Source organism: Trichosurus vulpecula, chromosome 3, assembly GCF_011100635.1.
Source record: "Trichosurus vulpecula isolate mTriVul1 chromosome 3, mTriVul1.pri, whole genome shotgun sequence".
NCBI lineage: Eukaryota > Metazoa > Chordata > Mammalia > Diprotodontia > Phalangeridae > Trichosurus > Trichosurus vulpecula.
Genome location: NC_050575.1, coordinates 11,859,681 through 11,882,349, shown reverse-complemented (window position 1 = coordinate 11,882,349; position 22,669 = coordinate 11,859,681). Strand labels below are relative to the sequence as shown.

The 22,669-nt window shown below is 43.5% G+C and overlaps 1 protein-coding gene across 1 annotated transcript in view; it reads right to left on the bottom strand.

Annotated features, from left to right (window-relative positions):
• HHIPL1 (HHIP like 1) overlaps positions 1-22,669 on the bottom strand; it is a 104,720-nt gene that overhangs the window by 4,693 nt on the left and 77,358 nt on the right. Inside the window, exons 7-8 of the mRNA XM_036752656.1 lie at positions 18,323-18,404; positions 6,089-6,171 (exon numbers count right to left, since the gene is read on the bottom strand). Of these exons, the coding sequence (XP_036608551.1) occupies positions 6,089-6,171; positions 18,323-18,404 (165 nt within the window). The remainder of the gene's footprint in view (positions 1-6,088; positions 6,172-18,322; positions 18,405-22,669) is intronic.

Here is a 22,669-nt window from a genome sequence, read left to right as displayed (position 1 = left end):
CAGCTAGTAAGTATCTGAGGCTGGATTTGAACTCAGGTCCTCCTGACTCCGGGGTCTGTGCTCTATCCACTGCACCACCTAGCTGCCTTTTTTTCCTTTCTTTTTTTCAATATATCAGACCTAAAGCTGCCTTTCTGAAACTCTTCACCTATTGCTATTAGTTCTGCCCTCAGGCTGGACCAGGAGTCAGAAAGACCTGAGCTCCAACCAGCCTCCAACACTCACTTAGCTGAGTGATTCTGAGTAAGTTACGTAACTTCTGTTTACCTCAGTTTTCTCATCTGTAAAACAGGGATGATAATAGCACCTCCCAGGGTTGTCATGAAGATTAAATAAGATAATTATAAAGCATTTAGCACAGTGCCTGGCACATAATAAGCCCTATAACAAATATTATTATTATTATTACTAATAACACTTGAGGCTTTTATTTCCCCCACTAAATCTTCTCTTCTCCAGGTTCATTCAACCAGTCCTCTCATGATGTTCATCCTGGTCACCCCGTTATGGGCCCACTCCAGCTTCTCTGGGGCCTGTCTGTCGTGACACGGTGGACAGAACTGAACACAGCCCTCCCACATGTGGTCCACTGAGGGCAGAGCACAGCAATACCATTGCCTCCCAGATTTAGTACACTATGACTCTCTAAATGCTACCGAGGATACTATTAGACTTTTTAGACTGTAGTACTACCCTGTTGGTTCATGTTATGGCTGACATTTTGAGTTCACTGTCTATAAAAAATTTCAGATATTTTTCATTGGGACTGTTATCTACCCATGTCTCCTCAAAGCTGTATTTTTAAGCCTAATTTTTTTTAATCTAAGTGCATGACCCAGGGAGAGTCACCTCTTTGCTTCTTCCTTATAATTTCAATCCACTGGTTCTAGTTTTGTCTCCTGGGAATTGCTAAGAAAATGTCTAATCTCTCTTCCATATGACAGGCCATAAGATATTGAAGATGGCAACACTGTCCCTCCAGAGACTTCTCTTCCCTGAGCTAAACATGCCAATTCCTCAAAAACATGAGGCTCCTTAACATCCTTGCCACCTGCCTCTGGCCAAACATGATGCCCAGAACAGTGATCAGTACCCTAAACCAACAATTCTCAAACTTTTTGGTCTCAGGACCTGTTTATGCTCTTTTTCTTTGGAGGAGAAAGCAATCGGGGTTGGGTGACTTGCCCAGGGTCACACAGCTAGTAAATGTCTGAGGCTGGATTTGAACTCAGGTCCTTCTGATTTCAGGACTAGTTCTTTATCCACCGTGCCACTGTGCACTCTTAAAAATTACTGAAGATCCCAAAGAGCTCTTGGTTATGTGTGTTACATCTATTGATATTTACCATCAGACATATTAGTTTTATTGTGAATGTTGTTTTAAGCTCGTGGATCCTCTGACAGCATCTCAAGGACTCCCAGGAGCCCCTGGACCACACTTTGGGAACCACTGCCCTAGACCAAGGACAGCTTTAGATAGAGAGTTGAATCAAGGCAGAGAGTACATGTTGGGGGAAGAGGGGAAAAGGTAAGGACAGACTGGAGGATATCAGCGTCGTTAGGATCAGACAGGCAGGGTGCTTGATCTGTGGAGCCAAAGGAAGCAGCCAGTAGCCCTTAGAAGGAGATTAGCCTTTCCTCCTCCAAGTCTCCTGCAGGTAGCAGATAAATCTAATGAGAATCTGAAGCTCTGGACTGGTGTGTGTGCTAACCTATTATACTGCAACGGTGGGGCTAACTGTGCTGACTGAGCATAGGCAAGATAATAATTAGCAGGGAGTAGAAAACGAAGACAGTCACACAGCACAGAGCTGCCCTTGCTTGCTCCAGGTTAACAGATGTGGATGAATGAAATCTGAGGGTACTGAGTGAATTAGCAGATGGGATTGAGGAGTCTCTGTCAGTGATCTCGGGGGTAATGGGGAGAATGGGAAGGAGTGAAAGGGAAAATCTGTTATTCAGTTGTGTCTGACTTTTTGTGACCCCATTTGGGTTTGTTTTTTTAACAAAGATATTAGCAGTTTGCCATTTCCTTCTCTAGCTCATTTTGCCAGTGAGGAAACTGAGGTAAACAGAGTTAAGTGACTTGTCCAGGGTCACAAGGCTAGTAAGTACCTGAGGCCAGATTTGAACTCATTAAGATGAATCTTTCTGACTTCAGGCCCAGCACTCTATCTGCTGAACCACCTAGCTGCACAGGAAAATGTCCTGATGTCAGAATAAAAGATATCAATACATTGTTTTAAAAGAATTAAAGGGGTTAGGGTTAGAAGGGATCGCTTCCAGTTGGGGGTTGTCTGTGGCAGCCTTACTGAAGTGGAAGGGTCTGAGCTGGGCTCTGAAGGACGCATAATAGTATGCTAGCCCGTATCTGGGAAATACCAAGTCATCTCTCCACAGTCTCAGAAATCCCCTGCCAGGACCGCCCTGAGAGAAAGGGAAAACAGGGCCTCCCTGAGGCTGAGCAAGGGGGAGCTGAGAGACAGTAGACTTTGCTCCCATTTTTCCTGCTTCTTTCCCTTTGTCGGGATAGGGGAAAGTTGGAGAGGAAGCTAAGCTAAAGGACAGGGGTCGCTGCCAGCCAACAAAAAATGCATCTGACTCTCCCTGCCCTGCCTTGACCTGCACCTTCACTTGAGCCACACTGCCCGTGCTGCTACTTTTTAATGTTCTGTCTTTTGCTAACTGAATAGGCTCTCCTTTTCCCTGATTTCCTGATTCCCAGGTACTAGACTCAAAAGCACCCCAAATGCATGTCTCCCCACGGCCTTCCCCCATCACTGGAATGTGTGAGAGAAGCTCAGGCTGCCATGACAACCCAGTCAACACAAAGGACTTTCTTTCTGTGCCTTCTCCACCACCCCCTGACTCCCCCTGCCCCAGACAGCTTTGAAGTTCCTTAGGACGGCAAAGATTTCGATTTCTGACAACGCTTCATGGCTCTGGGGTCAGCCTGGTGTGTAGGAAACAGCCCTGGTCAAAGAGCCAAAAGGTCACGTTTCTTAGTCCTGGACACGTCAGCAACTAGCTCATGGCCCCAGAGAAGTCAAAACCTTAGCGTTTAAAAGTGGAAAAGACTCTAGGGAACATTTAACCAAACCCCCTACTTTTCGAGATGAAGAAACAGACCTAGATAAGGGAACTGACTCACCTAGATAGCAGTTTCTAGAGTGCTTTAAAGTTTAAAATCACTTTCTTCATGGTAGACACAGGAAGCAGGTAGGATGATCCCCATTTTTACAGGACTCTTACCAACAACACAGGTGCTTCCAAGAGAGATGGTAAGAGAAAGGAGTCCTTAGTATGGATAAAGGGACCGTATGATGCCTTTAAGGATTAAAGGGAAGAGAATCTACTCATTACCCACCAGAGAGGCAGCATGGTTCTCAAAAACCCAGCATGGTCTGGAGTTCCTCAAGGTTAAAACTATTTTCCTAGTAAAATGAAGATATTTCTATTTCTAATACAGTAACTATTGATCAATATAACCCACATTAACAAAAGTTCTTTGGGGGAGTCCTCATTTTTTAAGCATTTAAAGGGGTCCTGAGACCAAAAAGGTTCAAGGACTGATAGCTGGTGTAGTTCATAGAGCATTGGACTTGGAGGAAGCCCTGAGTTCAAGCCCTGCCTCAGACACTCACCAACTGTGTGACTCTGGGTAAGTCACTAACCTTTCTGTCCAGTTTCCTCATATGTAAAATGAGGCAGAGCAGTGTGTTTGAATTCACTGGGCTCTGACATCCCTTCTAGATCTAAACCCATCATCCTATAAACCAGCTCAATGTACCCTCTCAGGGCCCCTCCACCTGGGCAGGGAGAGACAGCACAGAGCTCGGGAATACTGCTTATAATAAAGATAAAAGCTGACACTGATGTGTTGTTTTAAGGTTTGCAAAGTGATTTTATATATTTTATATGAATATATAATAAAATTATATAGACACATATATGTATCTACGTCTCCATATGTATGTAAATGTAAACTTCATTTGAGTACCACAACAACCCCCTATGCCCAATGTCTCCCCTCTCCAATCTATTCTCCACACAGTTGTCAAATTCATCTCCTCCTACAGGCTTCTTTAGGTCCCAATTAAAATCCCATCTTTTACAGGAAACCTTTCCCAATCTCTCAATTCTAGCGCCTTCCCTCTTTTAATTCTATTCTCTTTATCCAGTATATGGCCGGCTAGTACACACTTCTTTACCCATTAAATTGTTACCTCCTTGAGGGCAGAGACTGTCTTTTACACCTTTCTGTGTCTCCAGCACTTAGCAAACCGCCTGCACATAGCAGCCTCTTACTAAATGTCTATCGAGTGACTAACAAGTTGATTTTGCTAAAGCACAAATCAGACCGCACTCACGAAGCTCTTCAGTGATCCTCCATGCCCTTTAGGGGTACACGCATTCAGTCTGTCACGTACAGCCACTCAGAAAAAAAAGTTCTCCCCGCCAAAGTCCCTCGCACTATCAGATGGTTCAAAGGATGTAGTTTTATCAATGTCACTGACAATTGAGAAGATACATTACCATGTGCTCTGCTGTTTACCCTAAGGATTTTGCAGTCCTTACTCAGCTGACTTGCAGCCAAAACCTCCTATGTGTTGTCTCTGCCCTTAGAATGTGAGCTCTTTGAGAGGAGGGGCTGTCTAATTTTTCTATTTCTAACCCAGCACCAAATGTGTTTCATTCATTCATTCATTTGTTCACAGTCTAGCTCCAGCATAGCTTTCCAGGCTGACTACACATTACTAGGGAAGGCACTAGAATTAAGAGGGGTTGGTAAAGACTTCCTGAGCAGGAGGTAGAAGGTTCCCCCTTACAAACTCTTCAAGCCAAACTACCTATCTGCAGTTCTACAAAAATGACATTCTATTGTTCACCTCCATACCTCCGCACAGGATTTCCCCCATGCCTGGAACACCATCCCCCTACCTCTTGGAACTCCTAGGGTATTTCCGAGGGTCTGCTCAAGGGTTCCCTCCCTCAAGAGGCCTTTCCTAATTGCCCCAAATGTCAGTGCCCCTTTTATTTTGTAGATACCTTTTCTGTGAACATGCTGCATCCACCATCCACCTGTTTTGTACTACCAACCCCCCAGAAGATGTAAGCTCCTCGATATTAGGGACTGTCTTGCTCTTGTATTTGGGGCAGGCCACTTTACCCGTTTAAACTTCAGCATTCTTCTCTATAAAATGGAGATAAAAGTCTTTGTATTACCTATCTCACCAAGCGGTTATGAGGAAAGGACTTTGGAGACATTTTGTCGTTGTTCAGTCATTTTAGACATGTCCTACTCTTTGTGACACCCTTTGGAGTTTTCTTTGCAAAGATGATGGAGTGGTTTGCCATTTCCTTCTCCAGCTCATTTTGCCAATGAGGAAACTGAGGCAAACAAGGTGAAGTGACTTTCCCTGGGTCACACGTCTAGTAAGTGTCTGAAGCCAGATTTGACCTCACGAAGATGAGTCTTCCTGACTTCAGACCACATGCTCTGCCCATTGTTCCACCTAGTTGCCCCATGTAAACATTAAAGCCTTATGAAAATAAAACATTTTTCTTCTTCTTTAGCTCTTCCACCATGCTTTGCCCATGGCAACTGGTCAAGAAATAATTAGTGACTGAGTAACTCAGCTGCTTCTCTCTCATTCATCTCCTTGGATTGCCAGGTTGGTTGGAGGCAGAAAGCCCAGAACCAGCTAGGAAAGCCAGGATCAGTCTGGGAAATAAAAAGCTGCCCCATGCCCTGTGCCCATGCTACTTGTATCAGTCATGATGCCATAGTTGCTATGTCTTCTGGGTCCTATGATGTTGAAACCAAACCCAGAAGCCTCCCACATCCATCTCAGAGGCTGAGGGGGGCCCATCTCTAAGGAATAACATGATATAATAAGAGAGTGGTAGCTTCAGACTCTGAGGATTGGGATTTGAAATCAGGCTCTGGCATTTATGATCTTGGGCAAGTCACCCTCAGTTTCTTCTCCTAGAAGATTAGGAGCTCAGCGTAGATCATCCCTCCCAGCTCAGACTCCCAGGACCCTGGAGTCTGCATGCCAAATGTCAAAGAAGCAACAAGACTTACTCTCCTTAGGTGCAAAGCTGATGATTCGGCTCTTCACTTTCACGGGGGCCGCCTTGATCTGACACTTGCCCGGAGGAGCTCTCCTGCCAACACATAGAAGGGGCCATGAGAAGGCTTCCCCAGTGCAGCAGCACCAAGGCTTGAAGTCAAGGAACATCTTCTATCTCCATCCCCCAGCCTGCTGGGAGGACCTCACCAAAGGCATCTCAGTTGGAGGAAAGTCAATTCTATTTGTCTGAAGCAGGTTCTAAAGCTACCCTCAGTCACTATTTCAGTATCTCACTCCACTTCAGTAAGTTCTTCCTTACGTCTAACCTAAATGTCTCATGCTATAGTTGGGAAATGGCATGGTACACAGTATAGGAGGCAGGACACAGAACCAGGAAGACCTGGTAGGCAAGTCAGAAGGAGAGTTGGGCCAGAGGATCTCTAAGGCCCTTCCAGTGTTACATATAACCCATATCAAATTGCTTACCATTTTAGGAAGGGGGGAGAGAAAGGGGAAGGGGAGGGAGGAAAGGAGAAAAAACTGGAACTTAAAACAACTTTTAGACATATATTAAAAATTGTCTTTAGGATGCCCATCAATTGGGGAAATGGCTAAACAAGCTGTGCTATATGATTGTAATGACATATTATTGTGCTGTAAGAAATGATGAGCAGGCAGATTTCAGAAAAACCTGGAAAGACTTACATGAACTGATTCATAGTGAAGTGAGCAGAACCAGGAGAACACTGTATACAGTAACCACAACATTGTTCAATGAAGAGCAGTGAATGAGGCGGCTATTCTCAGCAATACAATGATCCAAGACGACCCCAAAGGACTAAGGAAGCAGACTATCCACCTCCAGAGGAAGAAGTGATGACTGAATACAGACTGGAGTACACTATTTTTCACTTTCTTTCATTTTTTTCTTTTATTCTAGTCTTCTTGTACAAAATAACTAATATGGAAACGTCTTACATAATTGCACATGTGTAACCTATATCTGCTTACCATCTGAGGGAGGGTGGAGGGGAGGGAGGGAGAGAGGGATAAAATTTGGAGCTCAAAACTTTAAATACAAATGTTTTAAAATTGGGGGGAAATTGTCTTTACACGTAATTGGAAAAAATAAAATACTATTTTTTAAAAAAGAATCTGTGTTAAAAAGAATCTAATCTAAGGAGTCTAAGTTCCCTTACAGCCTTGATATTCTGTGATGCTAAGCTGAACTCCAATGTAGGGCAAAGTGGTAAAGATATTCAAGGAACTCAAGGGAGACGAGATTAACTCACACAAAACAACAGCAAATAACACGATACGATGTAATAAAGTGACCCAAGTGATAAACTGTGTAGCATAGCTCATAGAAGTCCAGAGCTAGCCCAAAACGGAATGGGTTCCCTTGTGCGGTGGTGAGCTCCCCGTCATAAGAGGTAGTAAGTTCTATCTCATGAGTAGAATGAATAACCTCATGTAAGGAAAGGCGCAGAGGGGATTCCTGTTCAAATACTAGTTGGATAAGACAGACTTTAAAAGTCTCCGCCAACTCTAAGTTTCTATGATTCTCTGATTCTTTAACATACACCCAAGCAGGGGCATTCTTACACACACACACACACACACACACACACACACACACACACACGCACACGCACGCACGCACGATTGGAGAGATCAACCTGACCCAGGAAGTGGTGCAAACCTCCTTCATACAAAAGAAAAAAGCCTTCCCTAGGATGCTCTGAAGAGCTAATGTAGTTCTCTTCAGGCAGCTCCTCAACAGGGTGACAGGAAAGACATCTCACCATGGAGAATGAGAACAGTCTCGCCTTGAAATCTCTGCCCAGCCTTGTGTTCAGCTGGGAGCACCGGCTGCTGAGGCATGAAAAATCATCAAATAGCCAGGGCACGGGATGAGGGGGGAAGAGTTTCTGGGGTCATAAGTCCAAAGGAGGCCAGGATCCTGTCAGAGGCTCCAAGTTTGGGGCAAAATGTATTCTCCACATGGCAGCCCAGGAGATAACACGTGGAAAAGCTATAGGCAGCTAAGCATCAAAAACAATCCCTTACTTTAAGAGTGACAGAGGTTACAGAGCACTTTCTCTATCGTTTCATCTTGATCCTAGTCTATGAGGTAGGGAGAGGAAGACGGATTATCCCCATTTTATATGAGGAAATTGTCAGGACAGTAAAATTGTGAGACGTCCAATACTCCATGGCAAATCTGATGCAAGCAAAAATCAGCACCTGGTCTAATCCATAAACTCACCCTCATCCTGCTATGAAAAAAAAACTCAGTAAAAGCCCTAATCCGACATCCTCATTTTATAGATGAGGGGAAGAGAGAAGTGACTTGCCCTATGTCTCACAACAAGGAAGCATCAAAGCTGGTATTTAAACCCAAGTCTTCTGACACTATCTAGTGTTCTTCTGGATTCTCCTTCACAGACTCTGTCATATGATCTAATTCCTCTTATCCTGCCATGATAGGATGTGATAGGACAGCCAACTTTGGATCTCTGATTATCCCATAACTTTCAATGACTCCCTAGTATATAGCAGATAAAGTTCAAATTCCTTAGTGTCCTCCATGTTTTAGGTACTGACCTACCAATCCAGTTCCATTTCTCACTGTTTCCACTCATGTACTTAACACTCCAAACTAGGCTAGTTACTGTTAAATGAAAAAAAGACCGCACCTTCCTATCTCTGCAACTTTGTTCATATCATTCCTTTTACCTTTAGTGCTTTCCCATCCTGCCCCATATTGACTCCTGCCTAATGAAACTGGATTCATCTAGAAGCACTCCCTGATTTTTTCAAGCCAGAAGAGAGTTCAGCTCAACAGATACATATTTATGACATAATAGAGAACCACCCAAGACTTGTCAGATCTGATTAACTGTTACCCACTTCTAGTGACTCCCATGGGTATAATGATACTTACAGAAGAATCTAAGGTACACTATTAAGAATTATGAGGTCGGGGCAGCTAGGTGGCACAGAGAGTAGAGTACCGGCCCTGGAGTCCCTGGAGGATTCATCTTTCTGAGTTCAAATCCGGCCTTAGACACTTGACACATTTACTAGCTGTGTGACCTTGGGCAAACCACTTAACCCCAATTTCCCTGCCAAAAAAAAACAACCTAAAAAAAGAACTATGAGGTCTTGGGTAGAAAACCAAAGACTTTATGGGGTCATAAGTGGTGTTTTCATCACTGCTATAATAAAAAGAAAGGGTTGTAAAAGAGAAGGCAAATTTGAGAAGTGAACAACTGATTTAAAAATGGTATCTGAAGGTGAGATTTGGATTTCTGAGCCCCAATTCCAAATATGGGAATGATGGGCTCTAGATGGAATGCTGTGCATCTAACTGGCACTGGTAAAAATCCACCTGCTAGCTCTGCCTCTATGGGACAAAGAAGAACAAATCCCACAAGGGGTCCTCTTATACAGTGGCAGCCCAGGACCAGAGCCTTAGCCTCACCAGGCGGGTGAGAAAGTCAACTTGGTGGAGGGAGAGGGAGACAGAGCTGCCATTACTAATAGCAATCGTCAATATGTCCCCACCCAGTCACAAACACAAACTTCCAGAGGTGATGCCTCAGCATCACCAGCCCCTCTAGAAAAGGGAGGAAAATCAACATTTAAGACAGGGTCTGGAACATTGTTTACTGGGAAAGGTGATGCAATCTACTGTCCTTGAGATATCAAAGTGCTGAATTCCTGCAGAGTCAGAGGTTACCTAGGAGAAAACTCCCTTCCCTTACTCTTAGTCCCAGCACCATGATCTCCATTCACTTCATCACTACTTCTTCTGAAACCCCCTACTCCTCACTCCTCTGTCCTCCCCTTCTTTGTGCCCTCTGGTATTCCCATTCTATTGTTAACAACCTGCCTTTCCTATTGGACCTCTTGAGAAGTGAAAGGTATTATGGTATAATAGATAGGGAACTGGACTAGCAGTCAGGAGGACCTGGGTTGAACTCCTCCCTCAGGTAACTAATAGCTGTGTGACCTTGGGCAAGTCGCTTAACCTCTCTGTACCTCTGTTCTCTCATGTGCAAAATCAGAGGGTTTCACCCCAAACCCCAAAGTCCCCTTCTAATTCTACGATGCTATGATCTTCTCGCTCCTTCCATCTTCTTGACGACGACAGGGGAAGGAAGAAGCATTAGATAGCATTTACGTAGCACCTGAAGGTTTGCAAAGCACTCTGCTAATATCCCTTTATCCTCACAACAACCCTGGAAGGCAGATGCTATTATTAATCCCCATTTTACAGATAAGGAAACTGAGGCAGACAGAAGTTAAGTAACTTGCCCGGAGTCACACAGCTAGCAAGCCTCTGAAGCCAAATTTGAACTCAGGTCTTCCTGAGTCCAGGTCCAGCGTTCTATCCACTGTGCCATGTAGTTGCCCAGGCTCATTGCAGGTAACAGGTATGAGTTATCCCAAAGCACATTGGGATGCCAACTACTTCTGGAAGTAGTGCGTCCCTCCTACTAAAGATCTACAGGCAAAGGCTGGATAACCACTGACCAGCGGCTGTCGAGGGGTTTCTTGTTCAGGTACAGTTTGGACTAGAAAATAAATGGTTTCCGAGGTCTCTCTGAGGTTCTGTGCATGATCTCTCCCTCCTCAGAACTCCAAAAGCATCTCAATTGTGACTTTCTTAGGTATTTGTATGAGAGTGTGTCTATGTTCGGCCAAACCCCACACCCACCGTCACAACTAGGCTGGGTGGGCAGTGGCAGCGTCCTGCTTATCTTTAACCCTATCGTCCCCCTTAATGCTAGTGCCTTCCCCAGGATGACTGTCTCTAATTTAGCCTACGTTTTGTGTGTATAAAGAGTTTCCACGTTGTCTCCTCCACTAGACTGTGAGCTCCTGGAGAGGAGGGATTGTTTCTGCAGTGATTAACAAAGTGCCTGGCACATAGTATGTGCTTAATAAATGCTGGCTGACTGACTGTATCTCCTGCAGCACCTACTACAAAGTCCTGAACACAGCTGAGGCTTGGCAGATTTGTATAAAGCATGTCTTGGTTTCTGCATTAATACCCTGCAAACAAATGCCAACAGCCAGAGAGCCTTTCTTTTTCAGAGGCAAAGCACAATAGCTTTGGTACCTATACCTTACAGCTTTGTTATGAGGTTCAAATGAGTCCATGCATATAAATTGCTTCCTAACCTAGGTGGTGCAGTAGATAGAGTGCTGGGCCTGGAGTCAGGAGGATTCATCTTTCTGAGTTCAAATCTGGCCTCTGACACTTACTAGCTGTGTGACCCTGGGCAAGTCACTGAACCTTGTTTGTCTCTGTTTCCTCATTTGTAAAATGAGCTGGAGAATGAAATGGCAAATCATTCCAATATCTCTGCCAAGAAGACCCCAAATGGGGTGACAAAGAATCAGATATGACTGAAAAATGACCAAACGACAACCTATAAAGTGCTATGAAAATGTCAGCTATTACTATGATTACACAACCCACTGCTTCCCCTCTATTGGCAGGACTCATTGTGAGACACTCTAGACAAGCCAAGTATCCACTGAATAGGACAAGCCACACATTAGTATGCATAACAGCATGCCTGTAAAGACAACGGAGTGTGCTATACTAGCCAAGGGGCCAAGGGGGAATTCAGGCTCAGCAGTAATAAAATACACAGCTGCATGTGGGTAGATACAGAGGAGAGGGGCAAAAACATGGCCCTATTTTGGTTGGTCCCAGAGGACAGACAGAATTCAGATGGGAGGGCTGAATCACAGAACCACAGAATCTCTGCTTCAGAGGAGTCCTCAGAACTCACTTAGTTGAACCTAACTATAGATCTGATCAGAAATCCTCTCTACCACATCCCTGAAAATTGGCCTATTTAGTGTTTAATTGAAAAGGCTTCCAGTAAGAGGGCCAGCCTTACTTACTGAGGCAGCCCACTCCATTCCATGGTTTGGCAACGAATTACTAGGAAGTTTTTCCTCCTACCCAACTGTGACCTGTCTCCCTGTAACTGGTGTTTTTTCCCTCTTCCACATTATAGTCCTTCCAGTACTGGAGGGAAATGACCATGTCATCTGAAACCCTTCTTTACCTTTTCCAGACTAAATCTCAGTTGTTTCAGTTGATCTTTGCATGGTATGGTTTCCCATCTCCCTAAAAATCAAATTGCTTTCCTTCAGACTTTAGTTTGTTAACATCCTTCCCAAAATGTGGACCCCCAAACGTACTCTTGTAAAAAGAGTATATACTCATAAAAACACACCCTTGATAAGGTCTGACCAGAGCAGAAGATAGCAGAGCTGCTGCCTCCCATATTTTACATGCTGTGATTATATTAATATAGCCTAAGATCTGATGATATTTTCTGACTGCCATATTACAGTATTTCCCCATGGATAAGATGCAAAATTAGAAAAATTTGGGGTCTAAAAACTGGGTGCGTCTTATACAGTGGTTGTAGATTTTTTTACTTGCATTTTCCAATTTTTCGTGCTTGTTGTCTTAGCAATCATCGTTTTGCATTTTTTACTGGTATATTAGGTTATGTTTTGCCACGTTCTGCCCAGAAATGGCTCAGAAAAGATTTTTGTACAGTACTGAATTCAAGTTAAAAGGCATCCGGTTTGCAAAAGTGAATGGAAAGTGTGCTGCTGAACGTAAGTCTGGTCCTCCTCCAACTGAGAAAACAATCCGAGACTGGCTACGGGAAGAAGAAACCCTACTGAAAATGCCACGGCAGAAGAAGGCCATGAGAGGCAAGAGTGAAGAAACCAACTATAGGAGAAGTTTGTACCTGGGTGAAAAGATCCTGGGATAATATCAAGATTGAGATGGTGGTCAAGTCATTTAAGAAGTGTGGCATTTCAAATGCCACAGATGGAACTAAGGACAAGGCAATATATGAAGATGGTGATTCATCATCAAACACAGATGAGGACAAGCTAATGGATGGGAGTTTTGACAGTGATGAGGAGTTGTATTAATTTTATAATGAATAAAACTTGTGTTCAATAACCTCATGTAATACATTTTTTTTTCAAATTTCGGGCCCCAAAATTAAGGTGCACCTTATACATGGGGAAATACGGTACACTGTTTTCTAATTGAACATAGAGGGTCCACTAAAACACTTAGTTTGCTAAAACTTTTGTTGTTGTCAGTTGGTTTTCAGCTGTGTCCAAAGTGCTTTGCCATTTCCTTCTTCAGCTCATTTTGCAGATGAGAAAACTGAGACAAACAGGGTAAAGTGACTTGCCCAGGGTCACACAGCTAGTAAATGTTTGAAGCTGGATCTGAACTTAGCTTAGGTCTTCCTACTTCCGGGCCTGGTGCTCTATCTACTGTACCACCTAGCTGCCATTCGCTAAAATACAGTCCACCAAATTTCCCATGTTGGCCAGCCATGTTCTCCCTTTTTCCATTGGTGCAGTTAAATATTTTTGGATCCAAGTACTGGACCTTACATGTATTCTGATTAAATTGAATTTTATTAGATCAGGACCAATATTCTAACTTGTTAAAATATTTTTGGATCCTGACTCTGTCACCCAATGACTTGAGAAGAACCTATTTTTCTCAATTTCATGTTATCTGCCAATTTAATAAGTGTGCCATCTAGACCTCCCTACAAGTCATTAATAAGAAATCTAATAGAAGTGGCACAAGGAGGGATCGACAGAGCACTATAACAGTATCTATAGCTATCCCAATATACATTTATATAGAATATTCTGTGTATATATGTATGCATGCACATACAGAGGAGGGAGGGAGGGAAAGGAAGGTATGTATATGTGTATTATACATGTATATGTATGCATATGTGTATATGTATATGTAAGTCAGAAAACATTTATTAAGCATTAGCTATGTGCCACATATAAAACAGTCTCCCCCCAGAAGAGTTCACATTGCAATGGGAGAGAGAAGACAGACCAGTCTGTACACAGAAGATAAATACAGAGTAGATGGAAGATAACCTTATAGGGGGGTGGCACAAGTAGCTGGGGACTAGAAAAGATCTCCTGGAGGAATGGGTACTCAAGCTGAGTCTTAAAAGGAAGCCAAGGATCCTAAGAGTTGGATGTTAGGAGGGAAAACATTCCAGACATCGACACCAGGTAGCAGAGAGGAACAGAGAGAGAGACAGAGAGAGAGACAGAGACAGAGACAGAGACAGAGACAGTTCTGTCCAAGGAACAGTGATTAGGGCCACATGGCTGCATCACAGAGTACAGGGAAGGGAGTAGAATATAAGAAAATTGGAAAAATAGGAAGATGTCAGGTTGTGAAGAGCTAAGGGTGGCCAAATGAAGAAGCTCTTTATTCAGTCGTTTATTCTGGAGATAAGAGAGATCACTGGAGTTTATGGAATAGAAAGGTAAGGGGGTGATATGGTCAAACCTGAGCTTTAGGAAAATCACTTTGACAGCTGTGTGGAGGACTGACTGGAATTGGGGGTAGGAGGAGGAGAGAGACTTGAGGCTTGGAGACCAATCAAAAGGCTCCTGCAATAGTGCGGGCATGAGGTGAGGAAGGCCTGTATCAGGGAGGTGATTGAGTCAATGGAAAGAAGATGTTTACATGAGGCTTTGTGAAAGCAAAAAACAAAAGATTTGGCAACAGATTGACTATGTTGGTGAGTGAGAGTGGAGTTGAGGATAACGCAAACACTGTGAACCTGGTTGACTGGGAGGATGGTGGTACTCTCCACAGTCATAGAAAATCTGGGATGAGGGGGAAGTTTGATTGGAAGGATGAGATCTCTTTTGGATATGTTGAGTTTGAGATGACCACAGGACATCCAATATGAAATGTTCAATAAGTGATTGGTAATGTGGGTCTGGAGTTCAGGAGAGAAACAGGGACTAGAAAAATTGATGTGGGAATCAACTGCATAGAAATGAAGACTGAATTCCAGGAGAGCTGATGACATCACCAAGGGAAAAACAGAAAGCACAGGAGAGTCCAGTAAAAATTCTTGTGGAGCACCCACATTTAATGGGCATGGCATGGAAGAAGAGCCAGCAAAACAAAACAAAAAGGAGAAAACATACAGATAAGAGAACTGAGAGAGGAAGGAAGGAAGGAAAGAAGGAAGGAAGGAGGGATGGAGGGAAAGAAGGAAGGAAGAAAGAGAAAGAAGGAAGGAAGAAAGAAAGAAAGAAAATAAGAAAGAAAGAAAGAAAGGAAAGAAGGAAGGAAGGAAGAAAGGAATGAAGGAAGGAAGAAAGGAAGGAAGGAAGGAAGGAAGGAAGGAAGGAAGGAAGGAAGGAAGGAAGGAAGGAAAAGAAAGAAAGAAGGCAGAAAGAAAGGAAGAAAAAAAAGGAAGGAAAAAAGAAGAAACAAAGAAAGGAAGGAAGGAAGGAAAAAAAGAAAGAAAAGAAGAGAAGAGAAAATTTTCAGAAAGAAGAGAGTATACAGGTGGTAAACTGTGCCAAATGTCACAGAGAGGTTAAGAAGAATGCCAATTGAGAAGAGGCCATTAGATCTGGCAATTAAAAGACCATCAATAACTTTGGAGAGGGCTGTTTCAAATGAATAATGTTAGAAGCCAGACTGAAAAGAATTTAGAAGAGAGTGAGAGGAAAGGAATCAGAAGCACCAATTGTTAAAGTCATTTTCAAAGAGTTCAGTTAAGAGATGAGGAGAGATATAGGGGGAAAAGCTGGTGGGCATGATAGGCAGATCAGTGGATAGAGTACTGGGCCTGGAGTCAAGAAGAGTTGGATAAAAATCCAGCCTCACACATTTATTAACTGTGTGACCCTCGGCAAGTCACTTAACCTCTGTTTGCCTTAATCCTCTGGAGAAGGAAATGGCAAACCACTTCAGTATCTTTGCCAAGAAAACCCCATGGGCAGCAGTGGGGTGCTATGGTACACAGGGTCACAGAGTTGTACACGACTGAACAACATGGTGGGATGTAGTGAGAGTTTTTCAAGGGTGGGAAGATATGAGTGTGTTTGTAGGCAGTGGAAAGGAATGAGTAGATAGAGAGAAGGGATGATGATAGGAGCAATCTGTTGACATATACAGGAGGGGGTGGGATCAAGTCTACATAGAAGGCCTGACCTTGGCAAACAGATGTTCCCTCAACAGGGACTGAAGTAAAGGAAGAGAGAGTGGGGATGATGTCAGGAGGGAAGTGAGAAGAGGAGGGAGAGCTCTTAGTGAAAAGTCACAGTTTTTCTGGTAAATTATGACTCAAGGTTCTTAGCAGAGATGGAGGAGGGGGAGAATGATATGGGATGTTGGAGGTTCAAGGTATAAATCACAGGTTTAAAACAGCTGCTATTTGAGTAGGATGAGAAACCAACTGGGGAAGGGAAGTAGGGTTGCCTGGCTGCAGGGAGGGCCCAGTTTGATTTAGCAAGTTTAAATCTGTTGTGGACCCAGTCAGCAAGGTTTTGTGATGTCCTTGGGCTCTGTTCAGCAGCATATGATAAAACTGTCTGTAGAAAATGTGTACATGTACGCATATGTATAAATAGATGTAAAATATGTGTATATTATATATAATGTGCATATAGACACACCTACAACACAAATACGTGTATATATGGTATGCAAAGGCCTTTCTTTACAAGTTGTGAGGTGGGTAATGTATGTATTATATTTCCCATTTTACAAATGATGAAACGGAAGCTCAGAGAGTAAAATAAGTTGATGACAGTCACCTAGGGCAGCTAGATGGCACAGCTGAAAGAGCACTAGGCCTGAGGTCAGGGAGACTCATCTTCCTTAGTTCAAATCCAGCCTCAGACACTTCCTAGCTGCGTGACTCTGGGCAAGTCACTTAATCCTGTCTGCCTCAGTTTCCTCATCTATAAAATGAGCTGGGAGAGGAAATGGCAAACCACTCCAGTATCTTTGCCAAGAAAACCCCAAATGGGGTCATGACTGAAAAACAACTCAACAACAACTGAGCAGTCATATATGCTGACAAATGTCAAATCTCCGCGACTCAGGTCTCCTGACATAACCCAATACTCTGTCAGTGTTTCTCAACAGAGCTGGGTTCATTTAAGGGTTCAGAAAAACTGTGCCCTTTCCCCTACCTCTGCCAGTTAATAATAACCTAGTCATCTTTCAAAGCCAACTCCAGTGCTTCCTTCTTCATGAAATCTTCCCTGATCCCCCCACACAGAGAAATGATCTCTCCCACATCAGATGCCATAGTTCATAAACTCCTTGGGCTAATTTGGGGGTGTTATTTTTTCTCCCCCACTAGACTTCAGGTTGTACATTCATGCAGCTCTCTCTTCTTGATTATCTTTAAGTCCTTAATAAAGCAGGAACCACCAGAGCAGGAAAGGAGCCATCTAATAGACTATTATCGTCACACAGGATGGATGGATTGCAATCTGCATTAAAGAGGGAGATTCAGAATCTGAGATCACAGATCCAGTTAAAGATTAGATTATAAGCCACAGCATGCAAGTCTATTCACCTTTGAATCCTCTTTAGCACCTGGGAACTAGACCTTACCCACAGTGCATTCTCAAGGTTTGCTCCACCAAGAACAGATCAGATCCTGTGGGTAACAGCACAGATATTCTCATGAATCAGAATGGTGGTCACATTGGAGGTGCCTTCAGCTTGCAGACACAGGACTATCTGTTATTAGCTCTTTGTTGGGGGCTATTTTCTCCCTATCAGCAAGAAAGCTGACCTCCTATCAAACTGGGGCCCTGCCCCAATGGAACTTACAGAGGGCTGAAAGGAGTCTTTCCTCTAGAGACCTCTGCCACCATCAGCCAACATTAAGCCTTTCTCTGATGATTCCTTTCAATAGCCTAATAACGTAGATGGCACAGGAACAAGAAATAAGCCACCTATGTCAATTATTACAAGAGACAGATATCAGGGAACTGAGCAGCTAAAAACCAAAGCGTGCTGTTTGTGTATAGTGGGATCCTGAATGATTCCATTAGCTTGCCTGAAGAAGAAAGCTGTTGAGAAAGACACTGAGGCCCAGATGTTCTGTGGTTCTAGGATTCTGAAGCGCATTCCAACTCTGATGTCTATCGTGATGACTTTAAGATCTCTGCCACTTATGACGTTGACAGGTTCTAAAGTGAGCATGGCCCAGGACAGGGAGGGGATAGCATTGGGGAACACGAGTAGGGCTTGTGCTCATTTTCTATTCAAACAAGACTTTTGGGGCCAGTTATTGCTGAAAAATGAACCATAGTCAGGCACGTGGACACTACATTTTTTAAATTAGAGCAGGTCTTACCTGGAAGGGTCAACCATTTTGTAAATGACTCCACTGGCAGAAGTAGCGCTTGGCACTCCGGTAGACATGAAGTAAAGTTCCCCTTTGAGGGAAAAAAAGAGAACATGTGAAAATGCTACCTAGTGCTTCCTTGCACATCCTTTAACATTCTAATATCATAGGTATAACCAATTTTTTGGAGGGGGTAAGGCAGGGCAATTGGGGTTAAGTGACTTGCCCAAGGTCACACAGTTAGTAAGTGTGTCAAGTATCTGAGCCCAGATTTGAACCCAGGTCCTCCTGACTCCAGGGCCGGTGCTCTACTCACTGCACCACCTAGCTGCCCTACTTCTTATTTTTTGGAAGGTATAACCATGTAACCACCCATCCCAGACTGAGCTCGATTTAACCCTGAGCTTGGGAGGATCGACAGCGAGCCAGGCCCAAGAGCTCTTAGACTCACCAGAGTCTGTTCTGCTCTGACCTTATACAATATCCAGTAGCCAGTCTCTTGCCTTAATCCTTGTGACCAAGTCCAACTTTGCTACTCTGTTCTCAGTATCTGGATCCCTAATCTCATCCCTCCTACACCCAAGTCACTACTCGGTCTCTCTGAGTTAAAAATAGTAAATCTTTTCCAGTGGTTGGGCCTTGCCTCTCCCCTATCACAGAATCTTAAATGTGGAAGGGATCACAGATATCATTTAGTACAACCAAGTCTGTAAGTATTGATTGCATTCTTCTCCCAGGCTCCAGGCTACTTCCTCACCAATCCAACCTTCACACTAAGGCCTGAGAATTTTCCTAATCGACTGCCCTAATCGCATCACTCATTTTCCTCAAAAGCCTTCAGCAGTTCCCACGGCCTACTGAATAATGTATAAACTCCTTAGCCCAGCATTGAGCCCCCCAGACCGCAGGGGACAAAGCACTAGATTTGGAATCAAAGGACCAGGGTTTGGACCCCAGCTCTGGATAACCTTGAAGAAGTCATTTTAATTCTCTGAGTCTCAATTTACTTATCTGTAAAAAAAAAAAAAAAATGTGGAGGCCGGATCTCTAAGGTCCCTTCTGTCTCTAAATCCTATGATTCTGCTATGATATGGCTTCAAATTGCTAACCTTATCTCACACTATACCCCTTCCTGGACCATATGGTCCAGCTCAAGTAATCTGTCCTCTGTCCAGTGCACTCCCATTGTCCCAATCTTTGTTTAAATCACTCCCCCAGGCTCGGAATGTACCTTCCTTGCCATCTGCCTCCTCTATCTCTGTCCATTCAAATTCCTCCCTTTTTTCAAGGCTGAATTTGGATGCTACCTCTTCCAGGAAACTGTCCCAGGTCACTTCTTCCCTCCTCCAAACCTCTCAGTAAATATAATTTCTTCCTCCCTCCTCAAATTTCTTATAGCCCTTTGCTAGGACCTCTTCTTTGTATTTAATTACATTCTAATCTGTATCATTTATTCATGTACATTTCATATCTCCCCTAGAGATACACATTAGGTTGTAAATTTATTGACGCTAGATATTGTGATATTTTAAGTTATTTTTGATATTCCAGATTTTGCAACTTATACATAAGAGATGGTTAATAAATGTTTGTTGTTGAATTGCATGAAGCATGACTCCTATCTACAAAAACTCTAAAAAGTAGTCATCTAGCCTCTGCTTCTAACGATAGGAAACTTACTTCTAAGAAGTACGTTCTTGCCTATGAGGCTTGGTTTCAATACCTGCTGCCCATGTGCCTCTATCAAATGCTGCCAGACTCCCTGGTAATAACACTCTGCCTCCCTGCTGGTGGTCCATCCAACCGTTGATCACTGCCGTGTGTCTGACAGTGGCTGCCCACTTATCTGAACCTCCTTCCCTGCCTGCTGAGTTCACCTATAACCTCCTGTAGACCCAGTCATGTCCAGCAGGATTTGTCCTGCTGCCCAATAAGCTTCAATTATGATATCTGAAGCCCTGGATCCTCATTCATCACAGCATTTCGCCCATCTGGCAGATGGCTAGAGTGTGAGCTGGCCAGTGAACTTGGAATGAGATTTGGGTTAAAAGTCTCAGCTCCGACATGTATTAGTTGTGTAGCCGTGGGTGACTCACTTTACTTCTTGGGATCTCAGTTTCTCCATCTGTAAAACAAGGGGGTTAAACTCAATGATCTCTAAGCTCCTTTCTAGTTCTGACACCTCTGTGATTCTGAGCACAGTGGCAGATGACCAACCCGTCAAACTGAATATTCATCAAGAAGTTATCCTAAGCAAGGACCTGTGGGACAGACAGAAAAAGAGTGCAAAGGCCTGAAGCTCAGGATGAGCTGAGTCTGGCAAAGAATGCTAAGGATGACAGAAAGGGCCTTTGTAGCTATGCTGGAGAAAAGAGGAAAATCACAGAAGGGATGGAAATGCTGCTTAGGGAAGATGGCCAGATAATGGATGACATACAAGACTGCTCTTTTTTCTTTCTTTCTTTCTTCTCTTCTCTCTGCCAGGATGAAATATCTTTGGAATAGAGAGGACAAAACAAAATCACCAAATAGGGAGTTGAAGGCCAAGGTAATTAAGAAATAATAAGAGAGCATCTAATTGCACTTGGTGAATTCCAGCCATCAGGCCCCAAATGACAGGATCCCGAAAGAATTTGTGGATGGGATTACTGAACGATGGCTGCCGATCTTTGAAAGATCCTGCAGACTAGGAGAGATGCCTCAGGACTGAAGAGGGGCAAATATTGTTCTGATTTTCACAAAAGAGATGTAAATGGAGCCTGGAATCTGTAGGCCAGTAAGTACAACTTCAATCCTGGCAAAATTCTAGAACATATTATTAGAGGGATGATTTGTCAATCTCTAGAAAGGAAAGCAGTAATCACTGAGAGTCGGCACAGCTTTAGCAAGCACAGGTCAAACCAGACTAGCTACATTTTCCTTTCAGAGAAGTCAGCTAGACCGGTACAGCAAAGGAAGATTGTAGACACAATATACAGAGACCAGTCAAACATTTGACAAAGTCTTTCCTTGTAGCGAAGATGCAGGAATGTAAACTAGACGGTGATGCGGTGAAGTTGATTTGAAACTGGTTGAAAACTGCCCCAAATCAAAGTAATAAATGACCTAATTTCTTGAACAGAGCTCATAGGTGGGACTGCAAAGAATAGTCAAGAAAATGTGCATTAGTTATTTGATAATAAGGCATAAATGGAAGTTGTTTTCATAAATGAGTATAATTAACATCTATTATGCATTTCTTTTTGACATGTAGCTTTTATTTTGAAAATTAATTTTTATTGATTAAAAAAAAGAAACTGGTTGAAGTAGGTGGCAAAAGACTTGGGATCCAATATTCTTTCAGTCAGACTTCTGAAAACTGAACTCCCTTAGGGGCATTGATCCTTCCAGAGCAGAGGCTCCTGATCTTGTGACTACGGACAAACAGTTCACCAGGGAGGAGGTTTTCTCCATTCTTCCAGGTTTGCCCAGGCCCCAAGCTCACTCTATTCCCACCCCAGAAAAAAAATAGTTTAGCCACTTGGGAAAGTAAAGCTTCCAGAGAAATAAAAAGTCTACAGAAACAGAAGGAAGAGACATCACCCCAAAGGCATCGCCCTGCACTCAGGGCTCAGAAGTCACCTCCCTTTCTTCTTTTGTGCTCTTCCTGTCCCTCTCTCATCTCACAAAGTGGCCCCCATATTATGTCCTACTGCCCAATGCCCTTAGAAAAGCTTGAGAATCTAGTAGGGACAAAGTTTCAAAGGAAAGGAGAGGTCCCCTAGGTCAGGGGGTAGAGGTGTCCTCAGGAAGACACAGGCCTTGGGGCTTTGTCTCCCCTCTCCACCTCCCATGGGTAAGTGTCTATGTTTCCCAGACTAACATCGTGCTAAGCTCTGGGGAGACAAAGAAAGGCAGAAAACCAGTCCCTACCCACAAGGAGTTCACAATGTAGTGCGGGAGATGACATTCAAAAGTCTATGAACAAATGAGATACAGACAGGATAAGTTGGGGGCAATCTCAGAAAGAAGGGGGAGCTCAGAAAGGCCGGTTGTTAAGTTTTCATTGTGAGCATCTGCCCACTGGAAACTGGCAAACTCTACAATTCAGGACTTGATTTATTGTCCTGTTGATGGTCTGAAGCTAATACAGTGATGTAGAAAATGTCAACAATGCATATTAAACATAAAGTGTGTCCTACCCCGCCCCCAGTCAGTTGTTTAACATTCACCAGCGCAGTCCTGGAAGGTATGAGCACTAAAGGAGATTAAGAAATACTTTTTGCAGAAAGTAGGATTTTAGATGAGACTTGGGGGGGAAAAAACCAAAAACAGGGAAGCCTGGAGATGCAGATGAGAAGAAGGAGCACTCAAGGT